General features: G+C 40.3%; 1 protein-coding gene across 2 annotated transcripts in view; it reads right to left on the minus strand.

Annotated features, from left to right (window-relative positions):
- Window positions 1–5,270: 5,270 nt before the first annotated feature.
- The window catches only part of Il12rb2 (interleukin 12 receptor subunit beta 2), a 92,453-nt gene continuing 79,131 nt past the window's right edge, over window positions 5,271–18,592 (minus strand). The window contains exons 11-16 of one of the 2 annotated variants that reach the window (XM_021191031.2): window positions 18,317–18,415; window positions 18,078–18,236; window positions 13,392–13,529; window positions 12,883–12,973; window positions 10,211–10,310; window positions 5,271–6,015 (exon numbers count right to left, since the gene is read on the minus strand). In XM_021191031.2, the coding sequence (XP_021046690.1) occupies window positions 5,485–6,015; window positions 10,211–10,310; window positions 12,883–12,973; window positions 13,392–13,529; window positions 18,078–18,236; window positions 18,317–18,415 (1,118 nt within the window). In that variant the 3' untranslated portion in view covers window positions 5,271–5,484. The remainder of the gene's footprint in view (window positions 6,016–10,210; window positions 10,311–12,882; window positions 12,974–13,391; window positions 13,530–18,077; window positions 18,237–18,316; window positions 18,416–18,592) is intronic. The other variant, XM_021191032.2, reaches the window with a different exon arrangement.

The following is an 18,592-nucleotide window of genomic DNA, read 5'->3' on the forward strand; positions in this document are numbered from 1 at the left end:
ACATGTTCTGTTATCAGACATCCTTCCACTGGAATTGTTGGGTTTTCTTGGGATAAGTAGCTGCTAAAGTGTAAGTAGGTTTTGCTAGCTATGTCTTGATTGTCTCCAGGCCCGAATGTAAGAGCTCCTTTAAAATAAAGATTTATTTACCTTTATATGCATTAAATCCTGCTACTCTTAAAGCAGTCCTGTCACTTTAAAGTGGGGTAAGGTGTCTATCGGGTAGCCTTTGTCCATAGTCAAAAAGTAAGAGACAGTATCTAGTAGTTCTAAAATTTTCTTTAAAATTTTAGTGTGTGTGTTACTGACATTTTTGGTTATGTTATAGTACAGATTATCCCATTAAGTTTAGAAGAGGACAATGATTACTTAGAACTGGAATTAGAATTCCAACCCCTGAATTTGCTAATATTAAACAAGATATTGTAGCTTAAATTAGTTTGCACTGCATTACTTGGCTTGTAGTTGCAGTTGTCATTTCTAAAATTTAGTGCTAATGTCTAATATGAATTTTATTTTCATACACAAAACTAAAGTGGTCCAGGTTAATTTGACTAGAGTGTTAGGGATTAAGTATGCTTCTAGCCAGTGAGTGAGTACTAAGGGAGTGAGTAGAGTACTAAGGGAGGCAATTTTGTTATTTTGTGTTGAAGAGATGGAGCTCTTAGTAATTCAAGAATTTAGTAATGAGTTCCACAAATATGTTCAAGATGATGTATGGTCTCCTATTGCATACATAAACAAGCATATGTCTCATGACAGTATATTGGTCAGTATTGCAAGCTGGTTTGAAACTGGATGTCTACAGCTTGGGTTTTCTGAGAGGGTTATAGATAGGCATTACCATGTCTGGCAGCTTTTTTCCCATATTTTTCCTGAATTCCAGAATTTCTGGTAGTTTCAACTTGATTTTATATACCTTTTAAGTATATTCCTTATGTATTCATGGTTTACTTGGGTGCTAACATCTAACATAAAGTTAGACAACTTTTGCTGTGTGGGAGACCTGTGGGTCAGCATGGGGGTGGAATGGTGAATCCATATTCTTAGAAGTTAGGTAGTACTATGTGCCTCATACTTTAAAAAGAAGGTGAGATTTGGTCACTATATTAAAAAACTAGATTAAATTTTTTATTAATAGTGATAAGCCTAGCCTCCATGTATCTCATAAAGAATCTAGATTAACTTTCTATTAATAGAGATAGGCCTTAGTGAGAGGGATGACTAAGTCTGATATTTAAGTAAATAATGAACAGGGGTTTTGTTCCTTATATTAGTTTTGGAGATAGTTAATTAAAAATAGAGTTCCAGTATGTTTCTTACTGGCTGAGAGCTTTTGTTATGTAGACCAAGATTAGGCTAGTTTTTGGCTCATGAGTGCTGGGATTAAAAGTAGGAGCCACTGCATTAGACTTTTTATAGTGTTTTTAAGCTAGTGAAAATACTCTTGAGTTTCTGGGTTTTTGAGAAGTTAATGAGAACCACTCTGTACTGTGGTCTTTACCCTTTTTCTGAAAATATACCCATTAAGTATACTGTATAATGAAGACAGAACATTCAATAACTTATTCATGGCACAAAATTATGATCTTATTTTGGCTTAGGTAATTTATGCACTTTTCAAAGTATATTAAGTTGGGTAGAATTATGAGTTGAAAGTTTATTCTCACATAGTGTTTAAAGGGCACTGCTAGGCTTNGTGGTACCTGAGGCTGAATCTAAGGTTATAAGCTGAAGTCTTGTTATATAGCATCGTCCTATCTTAAAACCAGATCTCTGCACCTCGAAAGATTTTATTTTATCAGTGAAATGGTTAAGTCTTTGAATTTAGCAGTTGTCTGGGAAGGGAGCATAATTGGGGAATTGCTTAGATTGGTGCCTGTACCCATTTCTAACTTTCTTTTTTTGTTTGTTTGTTTTTTGTTTTTTTTTCGAGACAAGGTTTCTCTGTATTGCCCTGGATGTCCTGGAACTCACTTTGTAGACCAGACTGGCCTCGAACTCAGAAATTTGCCTGCCTCTGCCTCCTGAGTGCTGGGATTAAAGGCATGCGCCACCATGCCCNCTGTGCCCATTTCTGTTGTGATAATTTCTTGGTTTATGATTAATAGAAGGCCCAACTTGCAGAGGTGCCACTCCTGTATCCTGGGGTGAATTTATTTCTTCTAAAAAGCAAGTAGCCAAACCAGAGAACAGCATGGTCTTTTGGTTCAGTTCCTGCTTTCAAGTTCTTTTTCTGATTACTTTCAGTGATTAGAATGTATAAATAACTTTGCTGTCAGGTCTGCATTTGGTCAGGGTCACAGCCAGAGAAAGCAAACTAGGACACAACTTAGTACCAGATGGGGAATATTTCCTGTTGCTTCAAAGCCTAATGGGTTGGCTGTGTTTGTGGAAGATGAGAGAGCAGGCCAGTAAACTGTTCCTCTGTGGTCTCTGTTTCAGTTCTTGCCCTGGCTTCCTTTGGTGGTGTTCTGTGATGGGAGTATGTAAACCAAATAAATCCTTTGTGCCCCACATTGCTTTTGGTCATGATGTTTTATCATACCAATAAAAAGCAAACATGCAGAAGTTGGTACCATTATATCTTTAACCTGCTCATACAGGTCCTGTGGACTTGTATGGTCCTCTCACTTAAATGCAGAAGGCAGAGGTATTGGGTTGTATAGCCTGGCCCCTAGATTTAACAGTATGTTTTGAGCCAGTGCAAAACTTGTTTAAGTATGTGCACTGCTTGCATGCCATGCCCATGGAGGCCAGAATTGGGTACAAGATGTGGAACTGGAGTTAATCAACATACCATGTGTTGGGAGTAGAAACTCTTACTTGTTGGAAGAGCAATTGCTCTAAACCATTCAGCTATGCTCTATATTAAGTTAGCTCTAGCACGTACAAGGCCATGGGTTTTATCCTTACCATCACTAAAGAACATAGAAATTAGTGGTGCAATACAGTTACGATTTTTTTGCTTTAGAAGTCAAAATAATGCAGTTCAATTCCTTGAACTCACTAGTATTTTCATTGTACAGATAGTATTGGTCTTCAGAGGGCCACCATTCTGGTTTACTGTTGGGAGATCACATGTTCTTAGGATATTAAGCTGTTCTTATCTGTTGAGAATTGAATTGGTGGTTATAATTTTATTGAATATTTGTCTAGCTGCCCTTCAGAATCCATCTACTAAGTAATTTTAGTTTCTCTAATTAATAGTGGCTACCATGCTCTGTAATCTTTGCTAGCTGGTGAAAATATTTAAATAGTATTTGGTATTCATTTCTTTAACTACCGTTGACCACACTTAATGGATACATATACTTTGTGTCATTGAAGTGCAGACTTAGTTATCCTTATCAGAGCCCAGTTAAGGAACCTATTTTCTGTGTTTTATAGTTTTTATTATTTTGGTATAAGCTATATATTTCAACTTGATTCTTTCCGTTACTCAAATTGCAAATGCCACCTTGTCCTCTGCTTCTGGGGAGTCCAACCCAAGTTCTTGTATGTGGTAGGCTATTTGTGTTTTTATGTGCTATATTACTGAGTAGTTTTAGTCTGAATTTCTTCTCTATTGTAGGAAAGAGGGAAGGTCTTTTCTAAACTCTTAAATGAAAATGTTTTGTTGTAGAAGTTCTACTTGCTCAAGTAAAGCATTTCATAAGAAGCACAAAGTGAACATGAGTCCTATAGGGTAGATGGAAAAATAAAGTCTTTGGAGGACTTCATCTTTGATATCAGAATGGTAGATAACTTTCAGGTGACTCCTACAAACAGATCCCAGTGAGAAAGGAAAAGAACGGAGCCCAGGCATTTCTTTTCCTCCTTGCTCCAGGATATGGGTGACCTGTGGTTGTAACTAAAAAGTGGTGGTGTGTTTAGGACTAAGGGGAGAATGCATGGGAGATAGAGTTTTAACACTCCACTTGTCTGCAGATAGAACTAGAAAAGAACCTGCCTCTGGAAAAGGGACATTTTCAGGGCAGTTTGAGCATCCACCTAAACTTGAAGTCTGGACAGCTCAGTGAAGTACTTGCCTAACTATGCTGTGAATCCTACCTTCTTCATATTAATACAAAATCAGGGAGATTCCCATCAATTCCTTTGGTGTGGTATGCACTGGTGTTTAGCTTTCAGAGAATTGGGGAATTTTATTAATTAAAAAGTAGATGTAAGTTGGTGGAATGTATATTTTAGAGTTGAAAAATACCAAGGAATGAAAGACTTAGAACTTTATTAAAAGTTTTATCTGGGGATCAGAGGAAGATGTTTTGCAAGAAATCATCAGAAATTACTTGGAATGGTCAGGAAAAGTTACACAGTCCTCTGACATTCATTGAGACATCTATCAGGCAAGTTCTTAATGCACATTAAAAGCAAGTCCTCCTACTCCCAACGTGTTAATGTTTCAGTGGTTCTTATAAAGGTTATGCTAGAGTAAGAGGTTGGGAAGCAGGCCAGCTGAACAGAGATAACAAGTGACAGGACTAGGCACTGTACTGGGAAGCCCTTGCCAAGTTGGTTGTAGTATAATACTAAGGGATAAGAGACTCTTATGACAAAGTATGGAAGAGGCTTTCAGCCTTATAGGTTGTGTAATGAGTTGAGAAATATCTAGGTAGGGCTTTGAGGGAAGAGCAAATACAGCAAGAATACAGCAGCAATTCACTACATTACTAGTTAATTGGCCCAAGAAAAGGTAGCCTTGTAATGGCACTCAACTAAGGATGTTCACGTGCAAACTGATAGCTTCAATTTCTAGAGGTGCATAGGAAGTTTGGTAAACAGACCAGTTTATAGGACTGGGTTATATGGGCTAATTTGTTAGGTTAGAAAAGGAAGTACAGATTTGCAATAGATACTTTGTTAAATGAAAACACCAAACAGAAAAGTAGTGTTAATAGAATGGGTTGGAGATCATCAGGGTGTATATTTTAAGAAAAGACCGTCTTGATCCTTTCAAGTGGCACTGGACTTCATCAGTGGTATGGTAGAAGAGCATGCTAAGTCAGGCCATAGTTAGGAAGAAACAGCAATGTTGGGTTCTTGTAGACCAGAGATATGTGCTGTTGAAGGCAGCACATGATATAACAAGTTAAGTAGAGTAAGCACAGAGGCATTCTCCATCAAACTGATAGGGATTGACAGATGTTAAAGGTGAAAGAGTGTGTGTGTGTATGTGTGTGTGTGTGCGCGCGCGCGAGAGAGAGAGAGAGAGAGAGAGAGAGAGGGGGGGGGAGAAAGGGAGGGAGGGAGGACTATTTTGGGGTCCCCTTGAGCATGACTATCTTGGGGGTCCCTTATATTTTTATGATTATCAGTGCTGATGTCTTACCTCCTTATCCATAAGACTTAAGTCCCTATGGTGAAGCTAATTTAATCCAGAGACAGCTGGCTTGTCTGCACTGTCACAGGCCTGATACTACCAAAGATGGTGACCTTTGGAGTAGGAACTGGGCACATAAAATGAGGTTCGTTGGCTTTCTAGTATCAAGCCTCATTATTCATGAGGGAGTCATAGCCCATCTTTAACCGATCTAGAGTCAGCCTCTCACCACTGAAGATGAGTGGGGGGAGAGAACTTGATGCAAAAATGGAAAGAGAAATATGTTGATGCTCCAGGTCTAAAGAATCAGTTGGATCAGCCTCATGTGGTAAAACTTCTATGTTGGAAGGTAAATAGCCTTCATGGCTAGGAAGGTAGTTCACTGGGGTGACTGTCAAGGGGCTGGTCAGGTTGCCCAGTTTTGAGTCAGGGTCCCTGCTTTCTAGCACCTTGTATAGGTTCACTAATTGTCTCGTCTCAGCTGTCAGAGTTCCTGTAGTTTGTGGATTGGCAATATATATTGTGTCTTCCTTGGAGGTAGAGTAACCTTGGAATCCTTGTCCTCTTTTAAAGTAATAAGGTTGTCTGACAACTGGGATCATTTGGTAGAGGACTTCATTGATGATCAGGGGCTCAGGCTCTTCAGGAGTGGGCCAGGCCATCAGTAAGTTATCCGTAGGTAGCTGGATCTTCTCCTGTGAAGAAGAGTGGATGTGTAGGTTACTTTGACAGACAGCCTATGTCTCCAGGTTTCCAGAACCTCATCCTGCCGCCCTGCTCCAGCCCGGTGAGAAACTATGGGCCTTTAAATTTTGGATAGGCCAGAGCCAGATTTCACTCCCATCCCCACCCCCTACTCCCATTACTGCCATTCTCCAGCCAAGGACAGATTCATTGCTCAACTTCAGTCCACTTGCTTTTTTCTCCCTCCCTCCCTCCCTCCCTCCCTCCCTCCTCTAGTAGGAAAGGCAGAAAGAAAAAGCCTAGAGCAGTGTGGAGAGAAGGATGGAGTATTTGAGGTGGAGGGAAATTGGTGTACTGAGCCTTCTGATTTGGTGCCCATTACCCTTTTTATTTTATTTTATTTTCATTTTTTAAAAAGATTTATTTATTAAATATAAGTACACTGTAGCTGTCTTCAGACACTCCAGAAGAGGGAGTCAGATCTTGTTAAGGATGGTTGTGAGCCACCATGTAGTTGCTGGGATTTGAACTCTGCACCTTTGGAAGAGCAGTTGGGTGCTCTTACCTGCTGAGCCATCTCACCAGCTGCCCCATTACCCTTTTGTTGAGAATCAAACTCAGGTTTGTGTAGGATAAGGCATGTGTTTTACCACTCACTGAATCACACCCCTAACCCTATGTTAGTACTAGAAAAGAAAAGGATTTAGAAATGGGAAATACTACCCATGAAGCACTTTTATTAAAGACCGTATTGTTACTATGTAGCCCTGGCTAGCTTGGATCTCTACTTCCTGTGTACTAGGATTAAAAATGTGATTAAAGGCATCATATCTTCATCATACTTTAGGGAAATGCTAAGGGGGCTTGGGCTTTGATGGAATTGCATGGTTTCAGGTAAGGAGATGTTATGTCAGGTTTGGCATTTAAGGGAGATCTCTTGAATAGCTTTTTATTACTATTTATTTTATTCAGTTTTTTCAAGACAGGGTTTCTCTGTGTAGTCCTGGCTGTCCTGGAACTCACTTTGTAGACCAGGCTGGCCTCGAACTCAGAAATCTGCCTGTCTCTGCCTCGCAAGTGCTGGGATTAAAGGCGTGTGCCACCACGCCCAGCTGAATAGCTCCTTTGGCTAATTTGGATAATTATTTAATTTTTCTGATAGCTTTCTCAGGATCCCATTGGTTACACCCTCTATGATATCTTTTCTTTTTCTAATTGAAATTTGGCACTTGGAACATTTCTCCTAGACTTAAGTTGAGTTCTTACATCTTTACACTTTTCCTGTGCCTGGGCCATTAAACTTCATTAGCACTTAGCTTATGTAGAGATTTCAACTCCTAGTCTACTCGTTTCTGCATCTATTCATCTATTTACTATTTTACTTCAACGTAGTTTCTTACGTGTCACCATCTCTTCATTGTGCTTAGCCCCTATTTCTCATTGTAGCCTACTCATCAGTGCAGGCATATCACTCATGAAGATCCGAAGATATAACTGGGTAAATTCTGAAGATTAAATCCCAGTTTTGATATTCTTTGGCTGGGGAAATTTGATAATTGATCTCTGCTTTTTTTTTTTTTTCTTTTTTCATTAGATGAAAAGTTGTACAAGAGCGTCTTGGTATAATTTCTGATATGGCCAGCTTTGTTTTGGGCATAACATGTCAGGGAATGAGTGATGGCACTGTCCACAAAGGACTACCATCCTTATTTTTAAAAAATGTTGGCTCTCCTGTGATGATTCTCAAGTTGGTCCTGGCATGTAGGTTTGTTTAGAACATGCACGGGTGGCAGCTGTGCCAAAGCAAAACTACCATGTGAGGAAGATAACAGGATTGGAAAGGCTGTTATACTAGGTGAGCCGTTCTGCCTCTGTGGGGCAATACTGATAGGCTACTCCCTAGCACATTTTTGGGGCTGGGTTCTGGTAAACCCCAGGGAAAGTTCCATTAACTCCAAGACTCAGGAACATCATATGCACTGATTTTAGTTTGTAAAGGTAGCTGGCATTCCAGCGGTCCTCTAGTTATCTGGGGAGTAGGGCTGCCTTGAAACCTTCAACTATTATGCTATTCTTATATATCATTATGTGTGTAGAAGTGTTTAGCCTGTGCGCATGTCTGTATTGCATGTATGAAGTGCCTGCAGAAGTCATCAGATTGTAGAGGTGGTCAGGAGCTACATTTGGGTGCAGGCAGCAGTCCGCAGCAATCACATGCTCTTATTGACCATCTCTCCAGCCCATAAAAGAAACCTTTTTTTTTTTCACAATTCACTGATTATTTGTACAAAGTAATACAAGTACATAGTTAAGAGGTCAAAAAATATGCAATAAAGATGAAAACTCTTCCCATTCTCAACTTCTCTCCAGAGGTAGCCACTGTAATAATGGACGTTTGTATTTGGCTGGCTTCTGTAAGGGCTATCTCCCTCATACCCAGGATCACTAACTACATTAATTAATTAATTTTTTTTCATGAGACAGGTCCTATGGTAGGCCACACTGGTCCTGCTTTAACCTCCCCAGTACAGAGATTATACACATAACACCACCACCACATACACTTAGACATGGTTAAAAAACTCTGTAAGCACATATAGGTGTCTTCATGCATGTTTTACTTGTACTTACATTGTGGTGAATGTACTTCTGCCATGTGACTTTTGGCATGTGTTTATATGCCAGTTTCTGTTACTCTACTGTCTAAACCTTTGGGCTTGTAGTATCTTTGTCTCTTTCCCAATCAGTTCATGGTTATAGCACGAAGGGCAGTGCTTTCACCTAGGAGAGAGCTGGCTCCCACTGTGATTTAGGTTTCTAAGTCTAAAACATTCTAATGTCCAGCTTTGTTGGTTCAAATCCTGGTACTTGAATCCACACCAGCAAGGCATTTAGTAAAGCTTTGTGGCATTCCATTGTGTCTTTCAACCATTTTGTCATCTCATGATGAGGGCTACATTGATACCTCCTGTTGAGACTGTTCAGCTCAAAGTTATGGTGTACTAGGAAAACCGATGACCTTGTGCTTAAAGGTCTATTGTAAGGTAAAAGGACTTCATAATCCTGCTTGGATATGAATTTAGGACCTATTATTTATCACTGACTGGTTGGTATTGGGCAAGTTATTTCATCCTTTGCCTCAGTTTCCTCATCTGAAAAAATGAGGATAACAGTATGACTTAACAGCTGTCAATAAATTGTCAATGCATGAAATTAGAAGTGCCCACTCCATAGGAAGTATGTAGGTTGTACATAAATATGCTAATGTGCTATAATTATGTACTTAAAAGTACATAAAAGGTATATTGTGAATGTGTATCTACCATTGTCACTATTCTTGCTCTTGTTAAACAAAAGTCCCTTAATAGAAGTCTTCAAGTATGCTTATTCTTGGGAAGAAAATGAAAACTGAAAGGAAATGGACATGGTGGGTAATGCCCATAATCCAAGGACTGGGAGTCTGAGGCATTTGGGGTCTCATGATTTTGAGGCCTACCAGAGCTACAAAGTAAAATCCTATGCTTGCTGTAGTATACAATATGATGGTGCTTGGTGTTTAGAAAACTTGGGCAAGTTATCCAACACACACACTTAGTAAGCAACAGGCAGGACCCTCCAGACCCAAGGGCAAAAACACTGAACTGATTGAAATTTCTAAAGCAGAGATGCCTAGGATCAGTTCCTTTAAGTAGAGGCTGGGTCACTGGCTTGTGGCTTAAGGAAATAATTCAAGAGAAGAATCTTGAAGAAAATTCTCAGTCTTCAGCATCAGGAAACTTTCTCTTGTGTTCTGAGCCAGCTCTTCCATAAAGCTTTACATAATGGCTTCCCACAAAACCCAAAACCAATGGCTTCCCACAAAACCCAAAAACAATGGTTTCTTGTACGTCTCCGTTCTGTGCTTCAGCAGGCTTGGGAAACTTAACTTACCCTGAGTTTGGATCAGTTATCTGAGGACTGGTCTGATTGGCAAAAACCGCTTGCTTTCTCTTTGAAATAAGTTGGAGTGAAGAAGAACATAGAAGCTCATGGGAGAATAAAGCCTTGTGGGTTTTGTGCTCATGGGCTTCAGAAGTTCTCATGATGGCTCCTTATCAACTCAGCTCACCCATGGAATTTCATTCCTGCCTTTGGGGGGGGCGGTTCCTTAGATGTATGTGTTCATCACTAGCACTATAGTGGCTGCCAATGTGATTTGTACCTTACCTCCATAATGGGATACTTCTTTACCCAAGTGCTATTTGCTGGATCTGGAATGGTTCTGCTATACCATTGAGGTTTGAGGGTAGAAAGGAGAGTAAATGCCCTACAGATAAGAAAACAGTGATGTTTAGTTAAATGTGTATGCAAAGATTCAGGTGCACAGGCTTTCAGTTAACTCACGGGAGAGGATTCCAAAGAAGCATTATCTAAGGCTAGAATTCCTTGGATTGGTGACAGGCTGCAGCCACTTAGAATTTGCTAAACTAAAAACAAAAATTGTTTTCATTTAATTTTTAGCGGTCTATCACTGTCTAGCCATGTATTAATTCAGCAAATAGCATTAAACTAAGTATGTGACCAGTACAGTGGCACATGCTGGAAATAGCCAAGTAGAAGGCATTGTTCATATGCCTGGGGATCTTATAAAAACATTTACAGAGTTTGTAATAAAATTGTTATAATGAAGGTTTAAATAGGATAAGAGTAATAATGTTTAAAATGCTACAAAAAATATTCTAGAGAAATATCTGTTAACAGTGGTTATACTATTAACATAGTAACAAAGATAGGTCTTACAATGTTATGAGGAAAAATTCAAGAAACTTATAAATGCACATTATTTAAACCAATATAAAGTATTGTTCAAAGACTGATAAACTTTGATGAGAAAGGTTAGGTCCTGGTTCTCAACCTTCCTAATGCTGCCACCCTCTCATACAGTTCTTTATGTTGTAGTTACCCCAACCATGAAATTTAACTTGTTGCTACTTCATAACTATAATTTTGTGCTGTCATGAATCATGTATCGGATATGCAGGATATCTGACACGCAACCACTGTGAAAGGGCCATTCAACACCCCTCCCCCAGTTGAATGACCACTGTGTTAGATGGATTTGCTATCTGGCAATGGTGGGTAGTGGTCATTTGGATGTGATTCTCTTTGACTCCTGAGATAAACTTTATCAAAGTCTTTTTAGGAAATTATTTGTTTTTGCCTTCTTAAGTGTAAGTGTGTTTTGCCTGGTGCCCCCAGAGGTCAGAAGAGAGCACCAGATCCCCAGGAACTAGCATAACAGATGGTTGGTTATGAGTTGCTATGTAGGTACTGGGAAATGAACCTGACCCCCGTACAAAGAGCAACTAGAGCTTTCAACTGCTGAGCCAATGTCCCTAGCCCCTTTCAAAGTCTTTAAAGACCTCTGCTTTGAGGCTCTTGGTAGATCTGCCAGACAAAGTGCACTGGCTGGCAGAATACTGGGCTAGTTGTATTTGGCACCTATTACTTGGCATCTGAAGACAGCTTTGTGTTGAAATATGAACTGATTATTTTTCTTTTGCCATGTAGTTCTTTTTTTAAAATTAATTAATTAATTTGTTAATTATATCTAAGTACACTGTAGCTGTCTTCAGATGCACCAGAAGAGGGTGTCAAATCTCATTATGGATGGTGGTTGCTGGGATTTGAACTCGGGACCTTTGGAAGAGCAGTCGGTGCTCTTAACCACTGAGCCATCTCTCCAGCCCAATGTAGTTCTTTTTTTAGACTACCTTTAAAAAAGATTTAAATTATTATTTTGTAAAAGTCTTGTCAGCCTTGGTGACAAGTGCCTTTACCCACTGAGATCTATCTTGTCAGCCCAATTTTTATCAAATAAATAGAATTAAAGTCACCTATCGTTTTGTTCCCAAATATAATCACCATTTAATACTGTGTAGTGTATTTTTGGAGCAGAGCATTCATTGCCATTGACTTATTTCCTCCTTTTTCTTCAGATCAGGCTCTTGCTTTATTGAAATAACAGTAAGTGTAGCTAAAAAACTACAATGTTAGTCCATCTTGACTCACCAGGTTCTGTCTATTGAGATATAACTAAAAGTATCATGTATAACCTCTTCAAAGCTCCTGAAAGGGGAAGTATTGACACCCTTTTCCTTTTTCCCTCGATTGTAGAATATAGTGGCACACAGCTGTGAGATCACAGAGTGGAAGCTCACACAGAAGCTATAGGATGAGATAGTGCAACATCTCATCCAAATCAGGATAATGCACTAAGAAAACTGTTCAGGCCACCCGTGGAGCTACAAAAGTAACCCATTACCTAGGTTTCTTTACCCAGCGGAGAACCTGCTGCAACAGCTTACATGGATTTTGGCTTTGGGGATTTTTAAAATGAAATGTAAAGTTTTAAAAATTTGATATACATTCAGCCACAATGGTTGAATAAATTTATTCTACTACTAGTGATGTATCCACCTGACCCACTGCAGCAATGGCTTATATTTTTGAAATGCATTTATAGGACTGGGGAGATGGCTTTTAATGGTTACTAGTATTTCTGTGCCTGCATGAGGATCTTATTTGTGACTCACATAAAAGCCAGGTATTGCCAGCTGTGTGTGCCTGTTAACCCAGTATTGCAGGGAGGAGACAACAGAATCCTGGGATCTGGCTGGTCATCAGCCTAGCTAAAATGTCAACCTTGGAGTCAATGAAAGATCCTAAAAGCAAATGAGGCTGAAAGCATATAGGAAGACACTCAACATCTTCCTCTGCCTTCCTCATACCTGTACATAGACGCATGCTTCCCCTTATATGCACATCCACACACGCACCATACATGCATGCATGCAGCCACAGTCCATATATTAAATTGGAGTGTGCAACCAACTCACTTTTGCCGGAAGTAACGAATTGAGAACGTGCCCACTATGATGACAGCAATGCAAATGCTTGATATCACGAATGTTTTCCAATTGGCTTTGCCTGGAAAGTGAGCAAATCTTGTTACTGAGTTATCTTCAGTGAATTCTTCAAAAGTCTGATCTTTTTTGAGTCCTCTGGAACTTAGTCATTTTTGACTATTTAGTAAGAAGGATCCTATGGGGCTCAATTGTATATTCTAAAGGCTTTAAAGCCCCACCCCCACCCCAGCTCACAAGTGTGGATGAAGTATACAGTAGTGGACATAAACCTCACCAGGCTTCCTGCCGAAGGGAAAGGATTTCTCCTGCATTTGAAAAATTAGTTGGCATGGTTTTCAAGTAGACAGTAGGGTGGGAGGGCAACTTGAAAGTAGCAGCAAGGGTGAAGTGCCTGCAGGAAAGTCACTAGTGAGGTAAGAAAAGTCCAGTGGGAGTGTCTGTCAGAGCCCACAGTGGACTGGCTGCTTTTAGTTTCTTACCCTGTGGACAAAATTCCCTTTCATTTCCTTGGGGACTTTCACCAGCAGCTGTCACAGCTGTCATCCATAGGACATATGTCACCCTGGGCTGTAGGCTGCTTATTGGATGTGAGTTTTGAGAGTGTCTGTACTGAATTTCTGAAAAGAAGATAAAGGAAAACGTGGTATAAAGAAAAAATTGAATGAGGGTACTCACCCATTTTTATTCTTAATGTCATTTAATTTGAGAGGGAAGCATATTTCTCTCTCAAAAGCTTCAAAATCCATCAGCATTTAGTACTTCAAGAGGCATGGTCATTTATGAGGTCACTGGGAAAGACCTGAAGGGTTTTCCAAGACAGGGAAAGCAGCTTCTGAGTGACCTCCCGAGAGTGCACAGCCTCCTGGCCCTGGCAGTGTCCCCAGCCAGGAGCCCTTCCACTCCCGACACTGGGAGCAGGCTTCACCAGGCTGCTCTCAAGAGCCTTTTGTTGAGGGGGCCTGGATCTCAGGGTTCCCATGGTGGTGGTGACTGGGAAAGAGAACAGTACTTCCTACTTTCCTATGAAAGTATTTCTCTGTATGTTTTATATACCTCATTCTGACACCTGTGTATGAACTATGGCAAACTGTTCTGCATTTGACTTATCTTGTTAGTTCACCATACAGTTTTGCCTGTGATAGAAATGTTCTCAAAGAATTGTTATTCTTCTTGCCTGTGAAGCTGTTTAGTTGGAGCAATCCTTTTTCCTATGACTGTATTTCTCATATTTATCAAGTTATTTGATAATTACTGAGGAAATTAGTATAAAATTATTTTTAAGATGTTAGAGTTTTTTAGAATCTAAGTTTACAAGTTAATGAAACATTTAGAATTTTATTTCATTCAACTTTATGTGTGTGGGTGTTTTGCCTTCATTTTTATCTGTGTACCAAGTGTATGCCTGGTGCCCTCAGAGGACAGAGGTAGGCACTAGATCCCTGTAATTTGAGGTACATACAGTCATGGGCTGCTATGTGGATGCTGGAAATTGAACCTACATCCTCTGAAAGAGCAACCCATCCTCTTAACTGCTGTGCCATTTCTTCAGCCTCTACTCAAGGTTTTAGATTATGTTCTTGTTGTGCTGTTGCTGTTTTCTTTTTGTTAGGCTCTGGTCTTGAACTTACAGTGCCTAGCTTCAATTTGACATAAAATCATGAAAAGCAGAGTCATGGTACAGAGATGACACTTCTTTGGTTCCCAGACTGCAGTTCCTTATGCTTTCAACACTCCTGTAGTTCCTCTGCAAGGTAGAGTGGGGAGCAATCTACTGACGCTGCTTTTCTCTAAGATAGGAGTGAGCCTTTAGGAAGCAATCTTTTTTAATTTGTTTTTGTTTTTGTTTTGTTTTTTTTCTGATGAAGCAATCTTTCAGAGTGTTTTGGGGCAGCTTTCAGGGTGACCTTCTGAAACATGCTGGGGAAAAAGGCTGTGCATGGTGGTACAAAACATGTGGGAGGCAAAGGAGAGAGGGCTGTAAAGTCAAGGCAGAGGGGTATAGCCTGTAGCTGTGTTTAAAGTGCTTTCCTCCTACACAGTCTCCTTGGTTTTATCCCCAGTATCAATGAGGCCAGAACTTGAACAGTAGTAGCTACTGGCTTGTTCTGTCAGCCTGTGCCTCTGCTGAGGGCAGTGGTGAAACTGGAACTTAGCACTGTATCTAACTTAATAAACAGACTCATGAACAGACACAGGTGCTTGTTGGCTGCATCAACTTGGAGAACCATGTAACAGGAACTACAACCTTCGCCCACTCTGCTCTTCCTACTTACAAAGGTAGTAAGAAGGGGCCCTGGAAGAGTCCCTGTGCCCCACTGAAAAGGGATGAGGCCTGAGCAGATCATTTCATAGGGACTATCAGAATAGCTCTATATTTTATCACCTGTTAAGAAAAACACCTTGTGGAAAATTGCAAGAGCTGGTATATCCTGGTGAAATTGCTTATACAGACTTAAGTGCTATAAATGTGTAAGCACACACGTGCATGTGGGAGTGTGTGCGTTACCTATTTCTAAAGCAGGGAATTTAAAAAAATGAATTTTAGGAAGAGCTTCTGATCATTTTGCAGGGTGTTGGCTGTCCAACTGTGTGAGGTGTCCTGAGCTGGGGAAGAGAATGAAACACTGGAACAGAAAGGAAGGGATTTCTATGATTTGCTGGGCTGGTAACGTTCATTCGCATATGCATGTTTGAAGAACAAAAATAGCAGCTGTTGTGGGGAGCTGGGAATGGTAGAGTCAGCAGTTTTGTTAGCAAAATAGGCTGAGTTGTGTAATGAGAGAAGTCCAGCAGGAAAGACAGGTCTTGCTGCCTCTGGGCTGTGATCCCTAGAAGAGATAAAAGGGTTCCTTCAAGCCTCAGCAGATGAAATTTTAAACTTCAGTGGTTCAGTGATAAAGGAATGAATTTAGAGGATGTGATCATTGTCATCCATCTGAAAGACAGTGGTTTTGAAGGTCAAGAAGACCAGGCCAAACTGTTACTGGGAATGAATTCAATCATTCAATGAATACCATGCTTAGTATGGTATTCACCTACCATCTCTGGCAGTGGTCTAGAGGAGAGGTGATTGAATTGCCATAACTTGTGCCCCTGACTACCTAGAATTTGTTGGCAAAAATAGCCCGGCAGTGTCATGTGCCCTACAGAGGGGAGGTGTGCTTACCATTGGAGCAATATTGCATATAGCCACGCCAGCAGACATCAAGACAACAGGCTGTGTACACTGAGAATCTGGGGCATCTAATTCTTCACCTCACCTCACCTGCCCAGGTAGAGCTAGTGCCAAAGAACTGATACATCCATGTGTATTTGCACAGTTCCCTGGGACTGGGTACCTAAACCAAGCAGACAGGCTCCAGTCCCTTTCTTTTGGCAACATTTCTTCTGGTATTGGGGCCCTTTTTCTTGCCAGGTGTCTTGTTTCTCCTTGACGCTTCCCACCATCTAGAATAGATACTAAATGTAGTGCTTTCCAGTTGTACTCTCCTACAGTAGTGCTTGTTAGACTTTCCAGCTCTCTGCACACTGAAGACTCTGGGGATAGGGAATGGAGCTTACCAGTAAGTACTTAGTGGAGTAAGTGGGAATTTAATGAATGTAGACTAGTATAAAATCAAACTGCGAATCTTTTAGTTTATTTTAAAATACTCTTGCGTAGGCTTTAGATGCATCAGTTCTGTGACAAAATATGGTAGGTTATTTTCAACATATACAGTAATGGCTACAGGACCAACTGACTGTACTGATCTTTATGGTTGTAAATAGGCATTAGTTTAAATTTTGCTGAAAGGAAATAATTTCTAGGGCAGATATTACAGGAAGGATCTCAAAGAGCCCATGAAAAGGCCAGATGATTAGTCAGCATTTAGGAGGCCTCTCAGAACTGACTTACCCCGACAGGTCTGGTGACAGATTAGCTAACAAATGACTAAGTCTACGGAGCTGTCAATTAAGAATGAGTCAACTCTGCAGAGACAGATATGGAAAGATCATTGAAAGTGCAGGTCCATACAGAAAAAGAAACCAAGTACATTTTTTTGTGTGTGTGTGATATTAATTTCTCCTTCTGGAGGAAGTAGCCCAAGGAGTTATTTTCTCTCAGAACTACTTATAAAAGTTAATTGTGAGAGTCATAACTGAAGGTCAAGAGAGAAGAGAAACATGTTAAGGTTCGTGAGCTCTCCTGCAGCAGAGCTCTGGAGCTGCCACTCAAGTGGCCTTAGAGTTTTTGGGTCAGTAACTCCAATGACAATGCTCCTCCTTTCTAACAAATTCACCTGAAAGAAAGCCAACTGCTTATGAAACAGAAGTCTAAGCCAAGAAACTGCAAAAATAAAAATAAACCCGCTCTGATTAGATCAAAGATTGGAAGAGCAGATCTCACAAGTGAATACTTAGATGAGTGAGCAGTTCCTGAAGCCATCTGAGAGAGTGCTCCCACCAGAACTTACTGTAAGTGTTTTGCTTTTGCAGCTATGGAACAATTATAAGTGATAGTTACTTAAATAGAGCTGTATTTTACCCATCCCAAGAAGAAAATAATATGATGGTAATTGCATATGTGAAGAGTTAAAAACTATCCAAATGTGTTCCTGAACCTCGCGGATGTATATTACAAGTACTGAAGTGCCTTTGCTGTGTGTTTATGTCTCAAGCTCTACTACTAGAACCAACCTCATCAATGCCATTCTAACTTTGAGCTTTCTTGAGTGCCATATTCCTCCTTATCTGTTTAAAAAAATCATGCTGAACCCCAAGGTTTGGTTGCAAAATTGGGTTTTTGCTTTACTTTTTACCTGTCTTTATGCGTTTGTTCACCAGTTCATCAAAAACACAAGGATTGCTATTTGTCATTTGGTTTGAGTCAGTATCTCACTGTGTAAAGCTCTCCTTCCTCAGACATCCTGGGGCTGTCTCTCCCTCTGAGTAGGCGCCTTGACAGCCTAGTCCACTCTCCTCATCTCTCTGACAGTTTGCTTAGTGTGTAACACATACTCAGTAACTTTGCACATGTGTATTTAGGTGTCTTATGTTTCTTCATTCAACTCACTTGACAAGTGCTGACTTAGTGCTCTCACTTGTGTGTAGTGAAGACATGCCCCATCTTGTGCTTTCCTGGTATCTAAGCAGGAGGCTCTACTGCACTAGGATTTCACACATACCGCAGAGTTCAGGTTGTGCTGTCGAGTCTCGTTCTTTCCAGTATATTCTGTAATGGAGGATGCAGCCTCTTTGCTCCAGGAATGGAATGTGGGTCCAGGAAATAAAAAGGCTTTCCTTTTTCTCTGTGATGGCAGTGATGTGAGGGCCACTCAGTGGTGCTGGCAGAAAAGGACACAAGAGGTTTCTGTTACCCTCCAAATCTAAAACACTTACAAGCTCGAAAGATCCCAAGGCTCACCTTTGTGCCTGGAGTCACCCCAGATGGAGCTGCACCCTCCTTGGCTCTCTGACAGTGCATGCACCCTGATTTCATAACAGATATAGGGCTTTATGTTCTCTGCAAGAGAGAGGGAGTCATGTTAATCCCTGTATCCAAGTCATTTTTAGCTTTTTTTTTTTTTTTTTTTTTTTTTTTTTTTTTTTTTTTTTAGTGACAAGATTAATGAGTATAGTGCTGTGAGTGCTGAGCAATGGCCGAAGCTAGATTCCCTGCATCTTTTTTTCCCCGATGCCA

The sequence above is a fragment of the Mus pahari genome, chromosome 2, assembly GCF_900095145.1.
Source record: "Mus pahari chromosome 2, PAHARI_EIJ_v1.1, whole genome shotgun sequence".
NCBI classification, from domain to species: Eukaryota; Metazoa; Chordata; class Mammalia; order Rodentia; family Muridae; genus Mus; species Mus pahari.